At 39.4% G+C, this 17518-nt stretch overlaps 1 protein-coding gene across 1 annotated transcript; it reads left to right on the top strand.

Moving 5' to 3' along the window:
- The first annotated feature begins 2012 nt into the window (after window positions 1-2012).
- Window positions 2013-16873, top strand: CNOT8 (CCR4-NOT transcription complex subunit 8). Its single transcript, XM_016167088.2, has 7 exons — window positions 2013-2145; window positions 7879-8062; window positions 9038-9231; window positions 12002-12163; window positions 12769-12913; window positions 13578-13688; window positions 15381-16873. The coding sequence occupies exons 2-7, from the start codon at window positions 7946-7948 to the stop codon at window positions 15528-15530; spliced, it is 879 nt and encodes a 292-aa protein (XP_016022574.1). The 5' UTR covers window positions 2013-2145; window positions 7879-7945; the 3' UTR covers window positions 15531-16873.
- The last annotated feature ends 645 nt before the right edge of the window (window positions 16874-17518 follow it).

Genomic DNA, 17518 nt, shown 5'->3' with positions numbered 1-17518 from the left:
GAGAAGATAAGTTCAAGCCTTACTTTCTATACTTTGTAATTCAAAAACTTTTTTTTCAAATATGAAATTATATTGAATATATTATTCTCCAACTGCCCTGTTATTCATTCGGGGCCTCCCTTCCACTGAGAATCAGTGATTTTGTTCCAATTTTTCAATACCATAAGTGCAGCGTAAAATCCATTGTTTACAACAAACACTTTAACACTTTCTGAAATACGGAGCTGTGTGTTTGTTTTACATTTATCTTCAGTAACCTGAGAAATAAACATGTTCTGGGTGAAAGGGTTGGGTGGATGGAGATGGTGTGTTTCCTGTTAGATGCAGTGCACACCAGGCCTGAGTGAAGGAAAAAACCCCAAAATTCCAAGATAGCATAGTGAAGGCTTCTCTTCAAGTAACTAGCTCGATAGGGCTGTCCTCTCCTAAACCTAATCACAGGGCAGGGAGAAAGGAGCGTCTTGCCTGCCTTCTCTATCACAGCATTGCTCAATGGAATGTTCAGTTTGCAGCAGAGCTAACAAACTTTGAATATCTTGGGGATAACATCTGAGATGGACAGAAACATTTATTTAATATACATGTTTTCCTCAGTGCGGGGTATTTTTTCTATTTATTAATACAATCATCTTGTGAGACAGTTACTCATAGCCCTTTGTTACAGATAAGAAGACACTCATTTGGACGGTAGAACAGGCTGGCGAGGGAGTTCACCTCCCTGAATAATAGCTTTCGCAAATCCAGTTTGAAACTGCCGCTGAAGGTCAGCTCTTTATCCAGCCTTGGGAATGGAAGTAGGATTTTGGAGACTCCCCTTAGGGGGAAATGTCTAAAAGTAGGAAGGCCCCAAGACTTAGGGTGAAAACCTCCAGGTCCTTCTCAGGGACCAGGGGTAGAGTGAGAGAGTAACTATGAGGACAGCCTGGAATTGGTAGCCGCGTGTAGGAAGTTAGTCCTTTGTCTTCTTTCGCTCTGCTGGAGACCAAGAGGCAGGGTTTTATTCGAGCCTGGTCAAACGCTGACAGGCGTTGGCAAGGAGCCCTCTTTCCAAACAGGATTTACAGGGAATTAAGGGGCGGGTGGGGGCTTTAGGGACCTCCTCGGCTAGGCCTGGACTCCAAATACCCTAACAAAGAAAATCCGCCGAGCCTGCCCAGTGTCCGCCAGGTCTCGTAGCTTCTCGGAAGGCCGGGCGACACCAGTGCCTCCACGGCGCTTCCCCAACGCCCCTGGAGGCCGCGTCTTCTTTATACTCGAGCGGGGGCCTGCGGGCCAGTTGCTATGGTAACGCTGTCCGCCGGACTCTGTGAGGCTGGGAGCACAGAGGCGAGCCTTGGCAGACGTCACCCAGACGCGATTTGGGAGTTGCCCCCACCCCCGTTTGCCAGGAAGGACTCTGTAAGGCAGATGCTTTCGAGGGGTCCAGGGAGCCTCATTACTACACAGAGAACGGTCTGGATCTCGCCCCACCGTCCTTCCCCCAAGTCCGTTCCTATTTGAGACCTGAAAGCCCTTAAAAGCAGGGAGGATAGGGAGTTGTAATTTCGGATTTGGTCAGCCTTTTGGTCCATTTAGGCTTCGCCCACTCCTGAGGGGGATTTAGCTCTAGACTACGCCCGTTCCCTGGGTGCGCGGAAGAAGAACCGAAATCGAGGAATAAGGGTCTAGATTGAATCGAGTCAGCGCAATTAACGTCGCGAAGGCCTGAACTGGCCGTGTTGCGCATGCGTCCTCAGAGGCCACCCCCCCCCCCCCCGCGCCCCGATTTCGCCGCGCCTTCTTGATTTTGCGTCTGCGCGTTTGCTCCCGCGAGCTCACGGGTTGGGCGAACACGCACAGAGTCGCCGGGGCGCGCAGAAGGGGCGGAGCAGACGTGATCAGGCGCGCGCGCGTCGGGAGTGACGCGAACGGGAGCAGGCGAGTCGGGAGGATTGGTTGGATAGAGTGGTGAGGCCATGGTGTCTGGTGGGCAGTGCCTAAGGCCGCTCTGGGCACGAGGGAGCCTGTCTCACTGGCCAACTCGTTCCTAGGAGCAGATCCGGGTCAAAGGGAGGAGAGCGCCGGGTCAGGGGCCGCTGCCGCCGCTCCCGCGGAGTCTACCCTCCAGCCCGCCAGCCCCGCGCTTCGCGGGCCCTGCCTTTCTGGGTAAGCGGGCCTGCGTTTACCGAAGAGAGGCGTATGGGACTAGAGAGTGTGAGAGGCCATCCGGGCCTGTGGGAGGAAGGGGAGTGGGGGCGTGTTGAGAGGCAGGGTGTGCGAGACGAGAAAGAGGCTCATAGAATAGTAGTAATAATAACCACTACTACACGATAAAAATATTCAGGTGATGTGTGCCAGGACTTTACAAAGCACCTTAAATATACTTCATTCAATTTAACCTCTGCTGCAACCCTCCGAGCTGTCTACTATTATTAAACCCATTTCACACGGTAGGAAGACTGAGGCACAAGAAAAGTTAAATAATTTATGCAAACACGCACAGCTGTTCGGTGGCCTGGCTTTGAACTTAGGTCTGCCGGGCCCTAACGCCAGTAATTTTAATTGCTTTGCACCCAAAAGAACAGAGGGTGTAAAGAGGAGGAGAAGGATGAGTATGAAGTGGGAGGGTAATCCAGAATGGGAAGAGAATGATGACGGGAGACTGTAGGGAAGAAGATATGCGTTTGGAACCAGGCAGGCTTCCCCCTTTCTTGGTTCTTGCGGCCCCACAACTTTTCCCTGCTGTTCTGTGGCTTTTATGAGCCGCAACCGTTGCTCTGGAGAAGCGAACTCACAAGCCGGGGCCACATGGGTGGTTTTAAGAACTGGTTAAACTGCAGTTCAGTCCAGAGTAGTGTCTTCAGACGCTTTGTTTTTTTTTTTTTTTTAGGAGGGGAAGACTGGGGCGGCGGCGACCACCGCGGCCGTGTATAGAGAGCACTCTTTTTCAAGTTGCTGCCATTTCTTCTAACGTGCTGCTGCTTCCTTTTTCATGCATGCGCTGCAGAGCCTTTGTCCAGTCCTCTAGAAGGGGGATGTGATGTTTATTGTTTTCTTGCACACTTAGGCCTAAAACAGCCAGTAAAACCAAACATTCTCTTCCCAAGCAAGGCCTGGTGTTCAGAATTGCTTGCGGAGAAAGCTTTCAGGTGGCTGTATCATTAGTTCTTCAGAGCGCCCCTGGGTAAATAAAGAGTTTTTTTTGGAGTAGTTTTACAATACAGGTCGTCAGGAATGATCTGAACAGATTGTATTACAGATCAGCACAGGGCAGGGTCTTCAGGAATTCGTAGGGGTGTGTGTGTATGTCTCTAGGGTGAGACGGAGAGGGAGAGGGCGGTGCATTTGCTTTCCTTCTTGCACAGTCTAGTGCTGGGAAACAACAGGTATCAATTAGTGCTTGTGTTTTGCTTTCCTAGGGAGTGGAATAGCTCATGTGGAGTCATTTTAAAGGTAGCCTGTGAAACAAACATTGCATGCTATCAAATTTAGCTTTAAAAATTCCTTAGGAAGTTGCAAATTTGGAGATGGCCAACCTGTTTCTCAGTGTATCCTGCAGAGTCAGTTTTTCCTTCAACTTTGAAACTTATTACTGTTTCTGTGGTTGCAACTCAGGTAAAGTAATTAGGCTACCTTTAGGGGCTGTGTTGCACAAATACCACATTTTGAATGGATGGTCATTCTGCACTGTGAGGTGCACTGTGAGATGCTGGCACTGAGAGGCTTAAAAAGAGGAAGACTATTAAACTAGGAGAACGTGTGGTTTCCATCTTTAGGGTCATTCTGGAGCATGTACTCACCCAATGGAAAGTGGCAGGCAGAATTGCTGGCATTATTTGTTGTTATTTCTCTTTGGCTAACATATCCAGTAATTCCTGCTAAGTAAATATGATTCCTCTTCAGTTTTTGAGTGACACTATGTTTAGGGGCTTGCAAGCTATTTTTATTTCCCCATAGTTTTCCTAGATAAGAGTTTGGTGCAAGAATCTTAGGTATTTTTGCCAGTGGTCTGCTTTTGTGTTCCCTATTTTTCAGATACGTATAAAGTGGTTAGCTTTTTAACAGTGGTTAGCTTTTTACAAAATATTCTGTTAAAAATAGAAGTCATGATACTGCCTTTTAAAATTAATATCTCTAAATTTCAGTTTCTTACCTGTAAAATGTAGAAGACAGATAATGTACAAAGGTGTGAAGAATTTTCTCTACTGTTATTTTCAAGCGTAATCCCACGTTTCAGGTTTTATCACCTATAAATATTTTAAATTTTCTCGAAAAGATAAGGGCTGTCTTTTAAAAACCATAGCCACAATATAACATCAAAGAAAGAAAAAAGAAAAACCCACACGAAACCCCAGAACAGAAGAGCAAAACCAGCCAATTATTTTTCAGATTTCTAATTGTCTCAAAAATGTGATAGTTTTTTTCCCCCCTAACAGTTTGTTTGAAGTGGGATTGAACCAAGGCCTATACATTTTGATTGGTTGATATGTCTCTTGGAGTCTTTCACTTTTATTTCTTGCGATTTATTTGTTGGAGAAGCTGGGTGGTTCTGTAGTTTCTGTAATTTCATTTAACATGTTCCTCTGTCCTCTTTATTTTCTGCAAATTGGTAGTTAAATCTAGAGGTGTGGTCAGATTCAAGTGAGATTTTTATATTGGCAAGATTATAGTCATGTGCTGCATAACTGTATTGATCAACGATGGACTGCGTATACTTTGGTGGTAGTCCCATAGATCATAAGGGAGCCAGAAAATTCCTATTGTCTAGTGAGGTCATAGCTGTCCTAACATAGTACAACGTATTATTCATGTGCTTGTGGTGATGCTAGTGTAAACAAACCTGCACTGCCAGTGGTATCAAAGTATAGCACATACAATTATGTACAGTACGTCAATCTTGATAATAAGTGACTGTTACTGATTTATGTACTTATGCTATACTTTTTCATCATTATTTTAGAGTGTACTCTTTAAGCTTATTAAGAAAGAGTTTTCTGTAAAACTGCTGCTGTGTTACACCATCAACAGCAGCCTCATACATCTCGTTTACTGCATCTCGATTACATCAGTATCTCTTGTGCTCGGCTTAATCTTGTGTTATTTTGTGCAGTAACATATACAGGTTTGTAGCCTAGGAGCAGTAGGCTATACCATATAGCCAGGTGTGTAGTAGGCTATGCCATCTAGGTTTGTGTACATGCAGTCTGTGATGTTCACAGGACAACAAAATCACCTAATGATGCTTTTGTGTTTCTCAGAATGTATCCATGACTTTTAAGTCAAGCAGACTTTCATAGTCATGTGTTATGTCAAGGGGCACATAATACCGCGTTGTCTTTTTGTAATGACAGCCATTGGGATTATTTTAACAATTTCATCGAGGTATAATTTTCATATTATGAAACTCACTCATTTTAATGTAGAGTTCAGAGATTTTTTAGTAAATTTACTGAGTTGTGCAGTCATTGTGATTGAGGTTGGGAACATTTTCATCACCTCAGTAAGATACCTTATGCCCATTTTCAGTTAATCCCCATTCCTACCACTGTGTCTACTTATAAAGACTTGCCTTTTTTGCTTATTCCATGTAAATGCCATTATGATTATTGTCCAAATCTGTAAATTCATTAGGAGTCACAAAATGGTGATATTCTATCATTTCATATTTGTTAGTTGTAGAACTTCTTGAAGAGAAAAACTCAACTATTTGTTTACTTAGGTACATTTTAAAAATAAGTTGATTCACTAGCATTCTCCAGTAGTGACCAGTTCAGTTTATTTTCTTAGTTCATTGTGAACTCATGGATTTAAACTTGAGAAGTTTTAATAAACTGTAGTAATTTATCCATAATGATGTTCATACTGTCTTTTCTTCGACCAGAGAGAGAGCCTCTTCAGATTGTTTCCTGAGATCTTTGATACAACCTTAAAGAGTATCTTAGCTGGGGACTCTGGTTCTAAGAGTTTAGTGTGAATACCTACCTAATACTTGCCCTCTTTTTAAGTCTGTTCTTTGTTTCTTGGAGGCCAAAGGTATTTTTTGCTTGGGTCCCTTTTGTTGCTTTTGCTTTTATGCAACAATCTCCAGGCATGATACTCACTTCCCCTAGAGTAATTTAAGGTTGTGTTTGAAATGACACCAAAAAGGAAGTGCATTGTTTCAGTTAGGGAAATAAGGAAACAAAGCGCTACAGATTCAACATTAATGGTTTAAAGCCCTTTTGCAGGGGAAACCTTTATGCACAGTTTAGAATCCAAAATTCTGAGTCTCAACATTTTCTTAATTGTGGTCAGATAGTAAATTCCACATTAAGTTTGAACTTCTGGTCTTTTCTGATATTCTTTATTCATTTGCAAGCCTTTTATTCATGCCCATTGTATACAGAAAAAAAAAAAGAGAGAAGAAATAGATTCTGCCTTTAAGAAGTGTACACCATGTTTGTTAGGAAGATACCACAATCTACTTAAATTTCAGAGTAATTATAGTAAGTATACTATAATTTCAGAGAAACATATGTCGAAGTGTTGGGTGCCTTGAATAAATGGAATCTTTTAAGGGTTGATGACAAACCAACAGATTGGTTTCTTAGAAGCTTCTCAGAAATGATAACACTTGAGAATGCCAATTTTGTTTTCCAGATTCTTATTGTATCTGCCTAGCTTGACAGTAGAAAGCAAAAGATTTTCCTTGCTCTTTTCTTCAGAAATCACTCATGTTCATTTTACTGTTTCTAGGAATGTCCCCCTGAATATATACTCTGGAGCCCACTCTTAATAGAGTGTTGAGGATCCCTGTGTGGGATTGCCTTTTAAGTAAATGCCCTTAGGATAACGTCCTTTAATCTTTTTATAATGAAGCCTCTCATGTTGAGGTTGCTGTAATAACAGCATTATTCTGAGGCTGAACCATGTTGAGTTTTATCTTGGAGAATACTGTCTGCTCCCAGTTTTTTCCCAGAATATACACCATTAATCATTTTGACTTTGGTTGAATTATTTGTACCTGCCATCTTCTCTGTCTTTATTGTTGAATTGCTGCTTGGCTTCTTTACAATATTATGTGTTTAAAAGTAGACATTAATAGCTCAAATTCAGATTTTTCTTGAGATTGTTAAGGCTGAAATTAGCAAGAAGAATTGTGTTTTACCGCTAAATCCCTATTTGCACAAATCAAAAGAGGCACTATATTAAGTTAATTGCTTCCAGCTCTATATGACTTTTGTAGGGAAAAAGAATTCCCTTTTTTTGGTGGGTAGTGGATGGAGTCCTATGCCTATATTCATCATATGGATGTAAAGACTTTAAGTGTCCTTTCAGAGATCCCAGCTGCATTTTAACTGGTTAAAGTGATTCCTTTAGAAATGTTTCCATGATTTGGTCTCTTAGCAAAACACTGTGACAGTTAAGGATGGGGAATATTTGTGGTCATAGGGAACTATTTTAGTCTTTAGGTATTCTGGAGAGGGCTGAACACTGGTTTAGTGTAGCGATTTTACTTCTATAATCAGGATTATAGAAGGATATAGCCGCTAATGTCTTAGATTTTTTTGTAATGCTATTCTGTGTTTGAAAGTCTTTAGAGCAGAAGTATGTCAGCCCATAGGGCACATCTGTCCCACAGATACGGTAAATTTTTTAAAAATTAGTTGCCAGCATTTAAAAATCAAGGGACCTCACTTAAAGGAAAGCTTGTGAAAAAGTTTCTTCAGGTTTCTTAATAATTTTAAGTTCTTCAGGTTAAACTGAGTGTGAGTGTATGTGTAGAATAAATATAATAGTTTTAATGTTTTAGCTTAACTGGTGACGTGATGGTAAAATGTTGTTTTGATGCCTTTGTTTTTTTGGCATCTTATACCAGTATGTAAATTTATGTAATTGCAAAATGTGTTTTGAATCTAGATCAGAACAACCATTGGCTTGACCTGTAACATAGTCAACTGAAAGTGACTTCTCAAGTTTCTTCAGGATGCCTGCAGCACTTGTGGAAAACAGCCAGGTTATCTGTGAAGTCTGGGCCAGCAATCTAGAAGAAGAGATGAGGAAGATCCGTGAGATTGTGCTCAGTTACAGTTATATTGCCATGGTAAAGAGCTCTACTTTATTTGACTCACCTTCTGGTATAGACTTAGGAAATGTTTAATGTGAGTTTTTGAAATAAATGATTATATTAAAGCAATGGTAAATTAAACATGATGGGAAATTATATTGCGTTTATGAAACATCAAGGTAGGCAGTATATCTGAGAAAGATATAGCCTCTAATATCTTAGATTTTTTTGTAATGCTATTCGGTGTTTGAAAGTCTTTAAAGCAGAAGTATGTTAACCCATAGGGCACATCTGTCCCACAGATAGGGTAAATTTTTTAAAAACTAGTTGCCAGCATTTAAAAATCAAGGGACCTCACTTAAATTACAGATTTTTGCCATCTCTGGAAAATTGTGAAGTTCTGGCAATATAGGGTCCACATTCCTGCCTGACGTTGAGTGGCTGGGAAGGGAGATGGGTATCGCGGTGATAACAGGGGCCTCTTTTAGAGGAGTCACGTATGCTTTGCTCCAGTCCCATCTCTCGTACTTTTCAGAAACAGTCTGCTTTACTCTTTTACATGAGTTGCCTGGAGTTTGTGACTCTTGCTGTAGAGATTATAAAATCAAGTCTTTAGCCTGATATTTACTCTCCGGTTTTGTTCTTTTTACTCAAGCTAAACATGGCTATCTATTGTTTTTTTCAGAATGGCTCTTTCACTTCCCTATTTTTATATTTTCATATATTGTTCTCTACCTAGAATGTTCTTAATTGACTGTATACCTACCTATAGTTAGCTACTTCCATTCACATCCTGTGTAGGGTCTTCCAGTTGTTCTGCAAACCTTCATGATTTTAGTGCTTTTGTAGATGCTAACGAGATCGGTATTTTAGGATAGATTTTTGTGCCCAAGCTTGGAGACTTGTCACATAACTTTTATAAATTGAGGTAAAAATTTTATTTTCTGAATGATCAATTTAACATCCACTGTTTTGTGAAACCTAATAATGAGAGACTTTTTCCTTTTCTAGGACACAGAATTTCCAGGTGTTGTGGTGCGACCAATTGGTGAATTTCGTAGTTCCATAGATTACCAGTATCAGCTTTTACGGTGCAATGTTGACCTTTTAAAAATTATCCAACTGGGCCTTACATTCACAAATGAGAAGGGAGAATATCCCTCTGGAATTAACACATGGCAGTTCAACTTCAAATTCAACCTTACGTAAGTGTCTGAGACACTTTTCAGTTTTATTCTTAGATCTGCTACATTTGTTCAGACTGTGATTTCTAACTGATTTTATTAATTTTAAGTTTCGTTTCCACTGAACTCAGGGGAGGGTTGGAAGGAGCAGTCAAACAGGATGGAATAAGGAATCTCAGAAAGTCAAGTCCCTCATAAGGAACTCTTATAAGTAAAAAATAAAAAGACAAGTAATGTAATTAAAAATGGACAAAATATCTGAATGGACCTTCTCCAAAGAAGATAACACATGTGGTTAATAAGCCCACGAAAAGATGCTCACCATCATGTCATTTGGGAAATGCAAATCAAAACCACAGTGAGATAACATTTGATACCCACTAGGTGGCTATAATAAAAAAAGGCATAATAGTAAATTTTGGCCAGGATGTGGAAATGAAAAATGGTGCGGCCTCTTTGGAAAAAGTTTGGCTGTACCTCAACAGGTTAATTAGAGTTACCATATGACCCAGCAATTCCACTTTTAGGCCTATACTCAAGAGAAATGAAAACATACATTCGTGAAAAAACTTGTAGATGAATGTGTATAGCAGCAGCATTCGTAAAGGCCCCAAAATGGAAGTCATCCAAATGTCTGTGAACTGACAGTTGGATAAATTAAACATGGTATATCTACAGAATGGAATGCCACTGGGCACTAAAAAAAATGAAGTACTTGGAAAACATGCTGAGGGAAAGAAGCTAGGCACAAAAGGCCACGTATATGATTCTGTTTATTTGAAATGTCCAAAGTAGACACATCTGTAGGCACAGAAAATAGATGAGTGGTTTCTAGAGTGGTGTGGGGAGGTTATGGGATAGTGAGGGATTGCTTAATGGGCACAGGGTTTCTTTTTGAGGTGATGAAATGGTTTATGACTGATTGTGGTGGTGGTTGCAATTCTGTGATATACTAAAAGCTATTATATACTTTAAATGAGTGAATTATTTAGTATGTGAGTTATATCTCAATAAGACTGTTTAGAATGAAAAAGTCAGTTTTTCTGTTAAGAGTTCAGTGTTTGAATTGCAGTTCTGTCATTTCTTAGCTGGGTGATTTGAGTCAATTATTTTCTCTGTAATTGTTTCCTTATTTGTAAAAGAGCTTATTAGTATCTTTCATAATAGAAGTAAGGTATAGAGTGAGTGTTAATTAAAGATAGTTGAAACGAAAGCCTATCTCATAGTGGGCAAATTTTGATGTAATTTGAAAAAAGTTGTTGTAAAAACATAAAATTGATCATCTTTGCACTGTTGTGAAACAGACCTCCAGAACTTTTTATCCGGCAAATCTGAAACTTTATACCCATTAACCAACAATTCCCTTTCTCTTTCCCCTAGCTCTTGGTAACCACCATTCTACCTTCTGTTTCTATGAATTTGAGTACTTTAGATATCTCATATAAGTGGAATCATACAGTATCTTGATTGTTTTATAATTAGCTTATTTCACTTAGCATAAAGTCCTCACTTAGCATAATGCTGTAGCATGTGGCAGGATTTCCTTCATAAAACTGAATAATATTACATCGTTTGTATATACTACATTCTGTATATTTATCCGTTGATAGACATTTGGGTTGTTTCCACCCTTTGGCTATTGTGAATAGTGCTGATGTAAACATGGATGTGCAAATCTCTGAGACCCTGTTTTCAGTTCTTTTGGATATACAGAAATGGGATTGCTCGATTATATAATTCTGCTTTTAAGTTTTTGAGGATTATGTACTTTTTAAGAGCAAAATTTGGGAGAGATTATCATTTTGCTGATTGTTTGAGGTGGTGATAGTATATTTCTTATTGGGCCCCAGTTCTTTAATAATATTGCTTTGTTTAACTGGGCACCAGGAGTATTTAATAGCTCAGGGGTAATTTTTTTGATGTCCATGTGTTTTGGAGGTTTCTTTGAGGTCAAAGAATAATTTTGGGAGATAATCTGGATTTTTCCTCTCACCATATTTTTTAGTGTATTGCAAAAGTCCGTTGTTTATACCATAATGATAATATAATACATAAAATAATATAATATATTTATTGGAGAGTTTGTATATGTTTAAAATGTTTATTGGAGGTGCAACTAAAGATTTGAACTCAACACTGGCTTTAATTTAGTGGAAAAAATTTAAAATTGTGATGATTTTCTTTCCATTTGTCTATCCTAAGTTTACCTGAAAAACAAAAGAAAACAGCAAAATCTAGTGGAAAATGAGTCATTACTTTCCCTGCTTTTGTGTCATGTGATATTCTAAATATTCCTGTGTTTAATGGTTATATCTTTGCAGTGAAATATAATGCCAGATTTACAAAGGCTGTGGCATATCTATGAGTATTGATCGAGAGAGATGGTCTGTGATATATAGATGTATGTGTAGGCAGAGAAAATAGTTTGCAAGGGTATATAAACCAATTTGTTAACAGTTATTTCTATGGGCTAGCATGATAAAAACATTATTTTTTTTCATTTTATGCTATTTGAAATATTTTTGTATTTTTTTTTTAAACAGTGAGAAAATGTAGATCTTTTATAATTAGGAAATTTATTTTATGGGCAGAAATCCTATTTTTCTAACTGTTACAGGGATAAGGTCATCTGCTTTACATGCTTGCTGGAATACTGGAAGGAATGAATTGGTCTGTTAAATTATGAAAACATTTCAAGAAAACATTATATAATAATGTGATTAGAATATTGTTGCCCACTATTTCTGCACATTTTCCATCAGCTAAGGAGGTAACACCTTCTTTTTTTTAGAGAGGACATGTACTCCCAAGATTCCATAGATCTCCTTGCTAACTCAGGACTGCAGTTTCAGAAGCATGAAGAGGAAGGGATTGACACATTGCACTTTGCGGAGCTGCTTATGACATCAGGGGTGGTTCTCTGTGACAACGTCAAATGGCTTTCATTTCACAGGTCAGCCCCAGGGAATGTGTTCTCTCTTGATTTGGGAGTAGGGTATTGAATTCTTACATTATTTTTTTGCAGTCTTGCGGGCTCTCTTCTGTTGGTCATTAGTAGTTGAAATGATAACTGTTACTCATGTGTCAATTTTTAAAAAAACATTTTGGAGCTCATACTGGTTTATTTCACATAGTATTGGGGTCTGTCGGGTGACTGTTAGGCAGTATATTTCAGGTAGAAAGATGAAGGATGGGAGGATTGAAGCCCTTGGTTATCTTTGTCTTGTCTTTTAAGTGGCTGGCTTGGAGTTTCCTATGTACTCGAAAGCCAGATTCCCCTTAGGAGATGTTGTTTTACCTTTTTAGTACTTTAGAGGTTTCGATGGATAGAACCCATGTTTATAAATCCTTGGGTTCTCTTATGTATCTCCCATATTAGTTTGTTATGTTGTTTTTTAATGGAAAGTGCAGGTTACAGTAGGATAACACTTTAGAAGACCGAATGTTCCTAACATGAGACAAATAACATGAGCATCATAAGCTTTGAGAAGAAAAATGGTTGAACTCTGGGGCCTGATAACTGCTGCTTTTTCACTTTAGTGCCTTCTTTTCTTGCAGTGGCTACGATTTTGGCTACATGGTAAAGTTACTTACGGATTCTCGTTTGCCAGAAGAGGAACATGAATTTTTTCATATTCTTAACCTTTTCTTCCCATCCATTTATGATGTGAAATACCTGATGAAGAGTTGCAAAAATCTTAAGGTATACAGTGTTTTTCTTAATACTAATATCGACAACAAAAAAGCCAGAAAAGCAGACTTGTCATTTTGCTGCTATTGTCATTTGTTCAGCACGTGTTCTTGAGTGCCTGTTAGATGCCAGCATCATGCTAGAGAAGTTGCCTATAGAGCTAATTGACATAAGGATTTGTGTGGTAACTGTCTTTAACCTGGCTATGAAGGGAGCCCTCTTCTTCTCTTATCCTAAGGCAGGTGTTCTTTACTTAGGGCCCATGAACCTAGTGAAGCAATTGGTACTCTGAGGTGTATGTGCAGTTTGTTACGAATGGGGTCTATAGTGTACCAGACTCTCAGCTCTTAACTCCAGATGATTTAAGAACTTAGTACCCTATCTTGACATAGAGGTTTGCTGTCTTGAAGTGGATCGGCATTTAATATTTCCTCAACCTTGTTTTATAGCAGTGAGGACTTTAAGGGGCAGAAATCTGACAAAATTAGTGATACAGAAAAAAAGGAATGAAAAGTAGAATATAACTCAATGTAACAGGCTGGGTTAAGAACTATTAAGTAAATGGCTTGTTCCCACTTCTCATCACCAAAAGAAGTAAACTCAAGAATGGACTTAGTTGACGCTAGTGGAGGAGTGTCGAGTCTGTAGTAGTATCTTGTTTTCCTTATGTTTGCAGGGAGGTCTTCAGGAAGTTGCTGATCAGTTGGATTTGCAGAGGATTGGGAGGCAGCACCAGGCAGGCTCAGACTCACTGTTGACGGGAATGGCGTTCTTCAGGATGAAGGAGGTAAGGCCGAGGAAGCGTGCTGTCTTCGTGGGCTGAGGTTTGTTGGAAATTCGTCGTTTCTATTTGAAATTGATGACCCAGTGTTGTGAAAGCAGTTGGCTTTTGTTTTTGTTTTCTTTTTCGATTGGTTCCTTATGACGTTCAACATATTAAATGTAGTTCGGGCAGCAAAGGAGCCTTCTGAAATGGAGGCCACTCAGCATACATAAGTCTACAAGTGTTTGGTGTTCCTAGTGGCACTAATCCTTGCAATAATTTGCTTTTCTTTTGATGTCTAAAATGTGAACACATTTGTTAGACCATCTACTTATTTTGTGCTAATAAATAAGCATAAAAGTTCTGTTAATTATCAAATATCCCACAGCTGACATACTCAACGGTGAAAAGCTGAAAGCTTTTCCTTTAAGATCAGGAACAGGACAAGGATGCTTACTCTCACCACTTTTATTCAACATGGTATTGGGAGGCCTAGCCAGAGCAATTAGAAATAAAAAGAAATAAAAAACCAAAAAGAAGGAAGTAAAAAAACGGGAAGTGAACTGTCATTTTAGGCAGATAACATGATATTATATATGGAAAATCGTAAAGACTCCACCAAAAACCTGTTAGAACTAATAAATTCAGTGAAGTTGCAGGATATAAAATCAATATAAAAAAGTCTGTTGCATTTCTGTACACTAAAAATGAACTATCAGAAAGAGAAATTAGGAAAACAGTCCCACTTACAGTTGCATCAAAAAGAATAAAATACCTTGGAATAAATTTAACCAAAGAGGTGAAAGACCTGTACACTGAAAACTATAAGACACTGATGAAGACATTGAAGATAACACAAATAAATGGAAAGATATTCTGTGCTCTTGGATCGAAAGAATTAATACTGTTAAAATGTCCATACCACCCAAAGAAATCTACAGATTCAGTGCAACCCCTATAAAATTCCAATGGCATTTTCACAGAAATAGAACAAAGAATCCTAAAATTCGTGTGGAACCACAAAAGATTCTAAATAGCCAAAGCAATCTTGAGAAAGAAGAACAAAGCTGGCAGCATCATACTCCCTGGTTTTGCCCTCCGAGGTACCTTTGGAAATGTCTGGAGATACTTTTGGTTGTCATAGCCTGTTGGTGAGGATTTGGGGGAGGGATGTGCTACTGACCAGGAATGCTGCTAAATGTCCTACACTGCAATACACTGGACAGCTCCCCCCATCAAAGAATTATCCTGCCCAGAAACAAAATTGAAGAGATAACACCTGGCTATAGGTGCTTAATGCCCATTATCTCACTCGTCACCACCTATTATTATACACTCCACTGTATAGTAGGGAACAGTGGCTTAAGGAGAGTCAAAGTGACTTTTCTAAGGTCACACATTGAGTCAGTCTGAGTATGGAGCCCCGGCGAGACCACTGCTATGCCTGTTAAAGAGAAGGATGGGCATTTGTACTAAACAGCAGCAGCAACAGCAGCACAGGGATCCTGGCAGTGAAAGAACTCGTGGAAAGTAGACGTCTGTTCAGAAAGCATTTAAAGGTTTGGAGCCTTTCTTTATGGAACTGGTTTCCAGTTGCCTAGATTTTCAGGGATCTAAGAGAGCTGGGAGGTGCTGATATTGTGTTGAGACTTGGCATGATTCTTGGCAAGACTCTTGGCAAGATTCTCACCACCGGTTCTCTATCCTATTCTGCAGTTGTTTTTTGAGGACAGTATTGATGATGCCAAGTACTGTGGGCGGCTCTATGGCCTGGGCACAGGAGTGGCCCAGAAGCAGAATGAGGATGTGGACTCTGCCCAGGAGAAGATGAGCATCCTGGCGATCATCAACAACATGCAGCAGTGATGGCGGCGAGGCTCTGCAGGGTGGGCCCGACTCTAGAGTGGTGCTTACTGTGCTGACTCTGTATACTTGTCTTCCTCCCCAAGAGAAAACGCTTCTTTTGAGTAAACTGTACCAACTGTCTGCATTGAGCAGAAAGACTTGTTTTACTGAAGACAAAAGATGTCTTTATTTTAGATCCAGAAGAGGGGATTTTGTAAACAGGCCTTCCCTATTCTTCATCCCTAGGCCTTTCCTCTCCAGTTGCCTCCTGCCACCAGCATCCATGGCTCATTTGACACCTTTTTAAATATCCAGGACAAGTGAGAAACAAACTAGTAAAATGTATATAACTCTTGCCTGTTGTCATTCTTTTTCTTTTAAATTTGTTGCTAATCTCTGAGGATGAAAGCTTCTTGCTATGATTCTCAGCTGAGCTGAGAGCTTCCAGGGAAAGTGGAACAAAATGGTGTTTTTTTAAGTGTGGGTTATAAGTGTTCAGTCTTTTCCTCCCCCCCCCTTTTTTTTCTTACCCTTGAGGACATTTGCTTTCCTCACACTTTGTTAGTCTTTTTTTTTATGTACTCTTATATGGAAATGAATTATGTACTTAGTGCTGAAATTTGAAGACCAGATAATGAAAACTTTTCTTAAAAACAAAATTCTACTGAATCTACCTTTTTATTCACGAGGAACTCCAGAGTGGGTATTAGTTAACCACTGTCTTGAAGTCTGTGTTCCATTGTGCCACTATTTGCTATCATGTGTGCATCATTTGAAATCACTTTAAATTTTCATAAAATATCCTGGATTTGATCCTTAGTAATATCAGATTTTTGGATCATAAGTGTGTTGTGATTTCAGATGGTCTTCTGTATTTCCCCACCTCTCTGTTTTCCCTGCTTTTCCTTTCAGCAGACCTGAGGAGAAGTTTGGGAGAAGGATTAATGTGAGTACCAGGAATGTGAGTCTTTGAAATGTTTTAGTGGTTCGTGTAAACAGGGCAGTAAGGAATTTGGTTTATAGAGTTCTCTTGGAGTAATATCCCACAACTGGGATAGGAAGCTCAGGACTGTGATTTTTTTCCCCCCCAAACTACTCATTTAAAAAGTACACTGTATTTTTTTTTTTTTGAATGACTACAGTACGGATAATTTTGAAAAACCAAAAACTCCTTTGGAATGGTGGAAATGAAAACTGGTAACTCACTGAAGTGGATGAATAGTCTTGCATTTTAAAAGCTTATGGAAAACTCAATTTGAAATGATTCAAAAATGTCAAGTCTTATAAGCTGGTATTTAAGATGCTTGTAAATATATTTATGTTTTTAATTTTGTATAATAAAGATTTCTTTTTAACCACTGGCATGAAGGTTTGGTCTTTCGTAGCTGTAAATTTTTGGCTTTAGAAATGGTTTGCCATCGGTAACATAGAAACCTCTCAAATCTGTCTCCAAACTCTTGCCTCCATTTTCCACAAGTTGGTTTGGATACAGAAGGTCTCTTTGTAGGAAACTTTTAATGAGTAGCTGTGTAAATGGTATCGTCACTTTATACCCATCACTGATTGTTGGGCCTTACCAGGAAACCAGTTTTAATGCCATTTCCTGGGGCTACTCCGTTATATATTGTGAATTAGCTTGGTAATTAGTGGAATTCTCTTAGACAAATTGAACTTCTGATATCCTGGGCTTGGCTCAGGACTTCGATTCCAGCCCTTCCCATTGGCACAAAAACGCGGAGTTGTAAGAAGTCAGGTACAGGAGCAGATCTAGGATTTTGATGCTGTAGGGGATGTTCACATGCAGGAAGAGACATTTATTACTAAGATTTGTGGTAAAAGCAGCATAGGTCAGTGGTTCTCTACCTAGGTGCTGTGGTATGCTGGTGTCTGTGAGCCCTGCAGAGATGTCCTTCCAAATTTGCATTAAAATAGGAATTCATTTTTGCCACAATTGAGTACAGACTTGTTAAGAGAAACATTGAGATGAACAGTTGAGGAATTCAGTGTTG

Source organism: Rousettus aegyptiacus, unplaced genomic scaffold (genome assembly GCF_014176215.1).
Source record: "Rousettus aegyptiacus isolate mRouAeg1 unplaced genomic scaffold, mRouAeg1.p scaffold_m13_p_7, whole genome shotgun sequence".
NCBI lineage: Eukaryota > Metazoa > Chordata > Mammalia > Chiroptera > Pteropodidae > Rousettus > Rousettus aegyptiacus.
The sequence above is the reverse complement of the archived record's forward strand: the minus strand, read 5'-3'. Positions and strand labels throughout refer to the sequence as shown.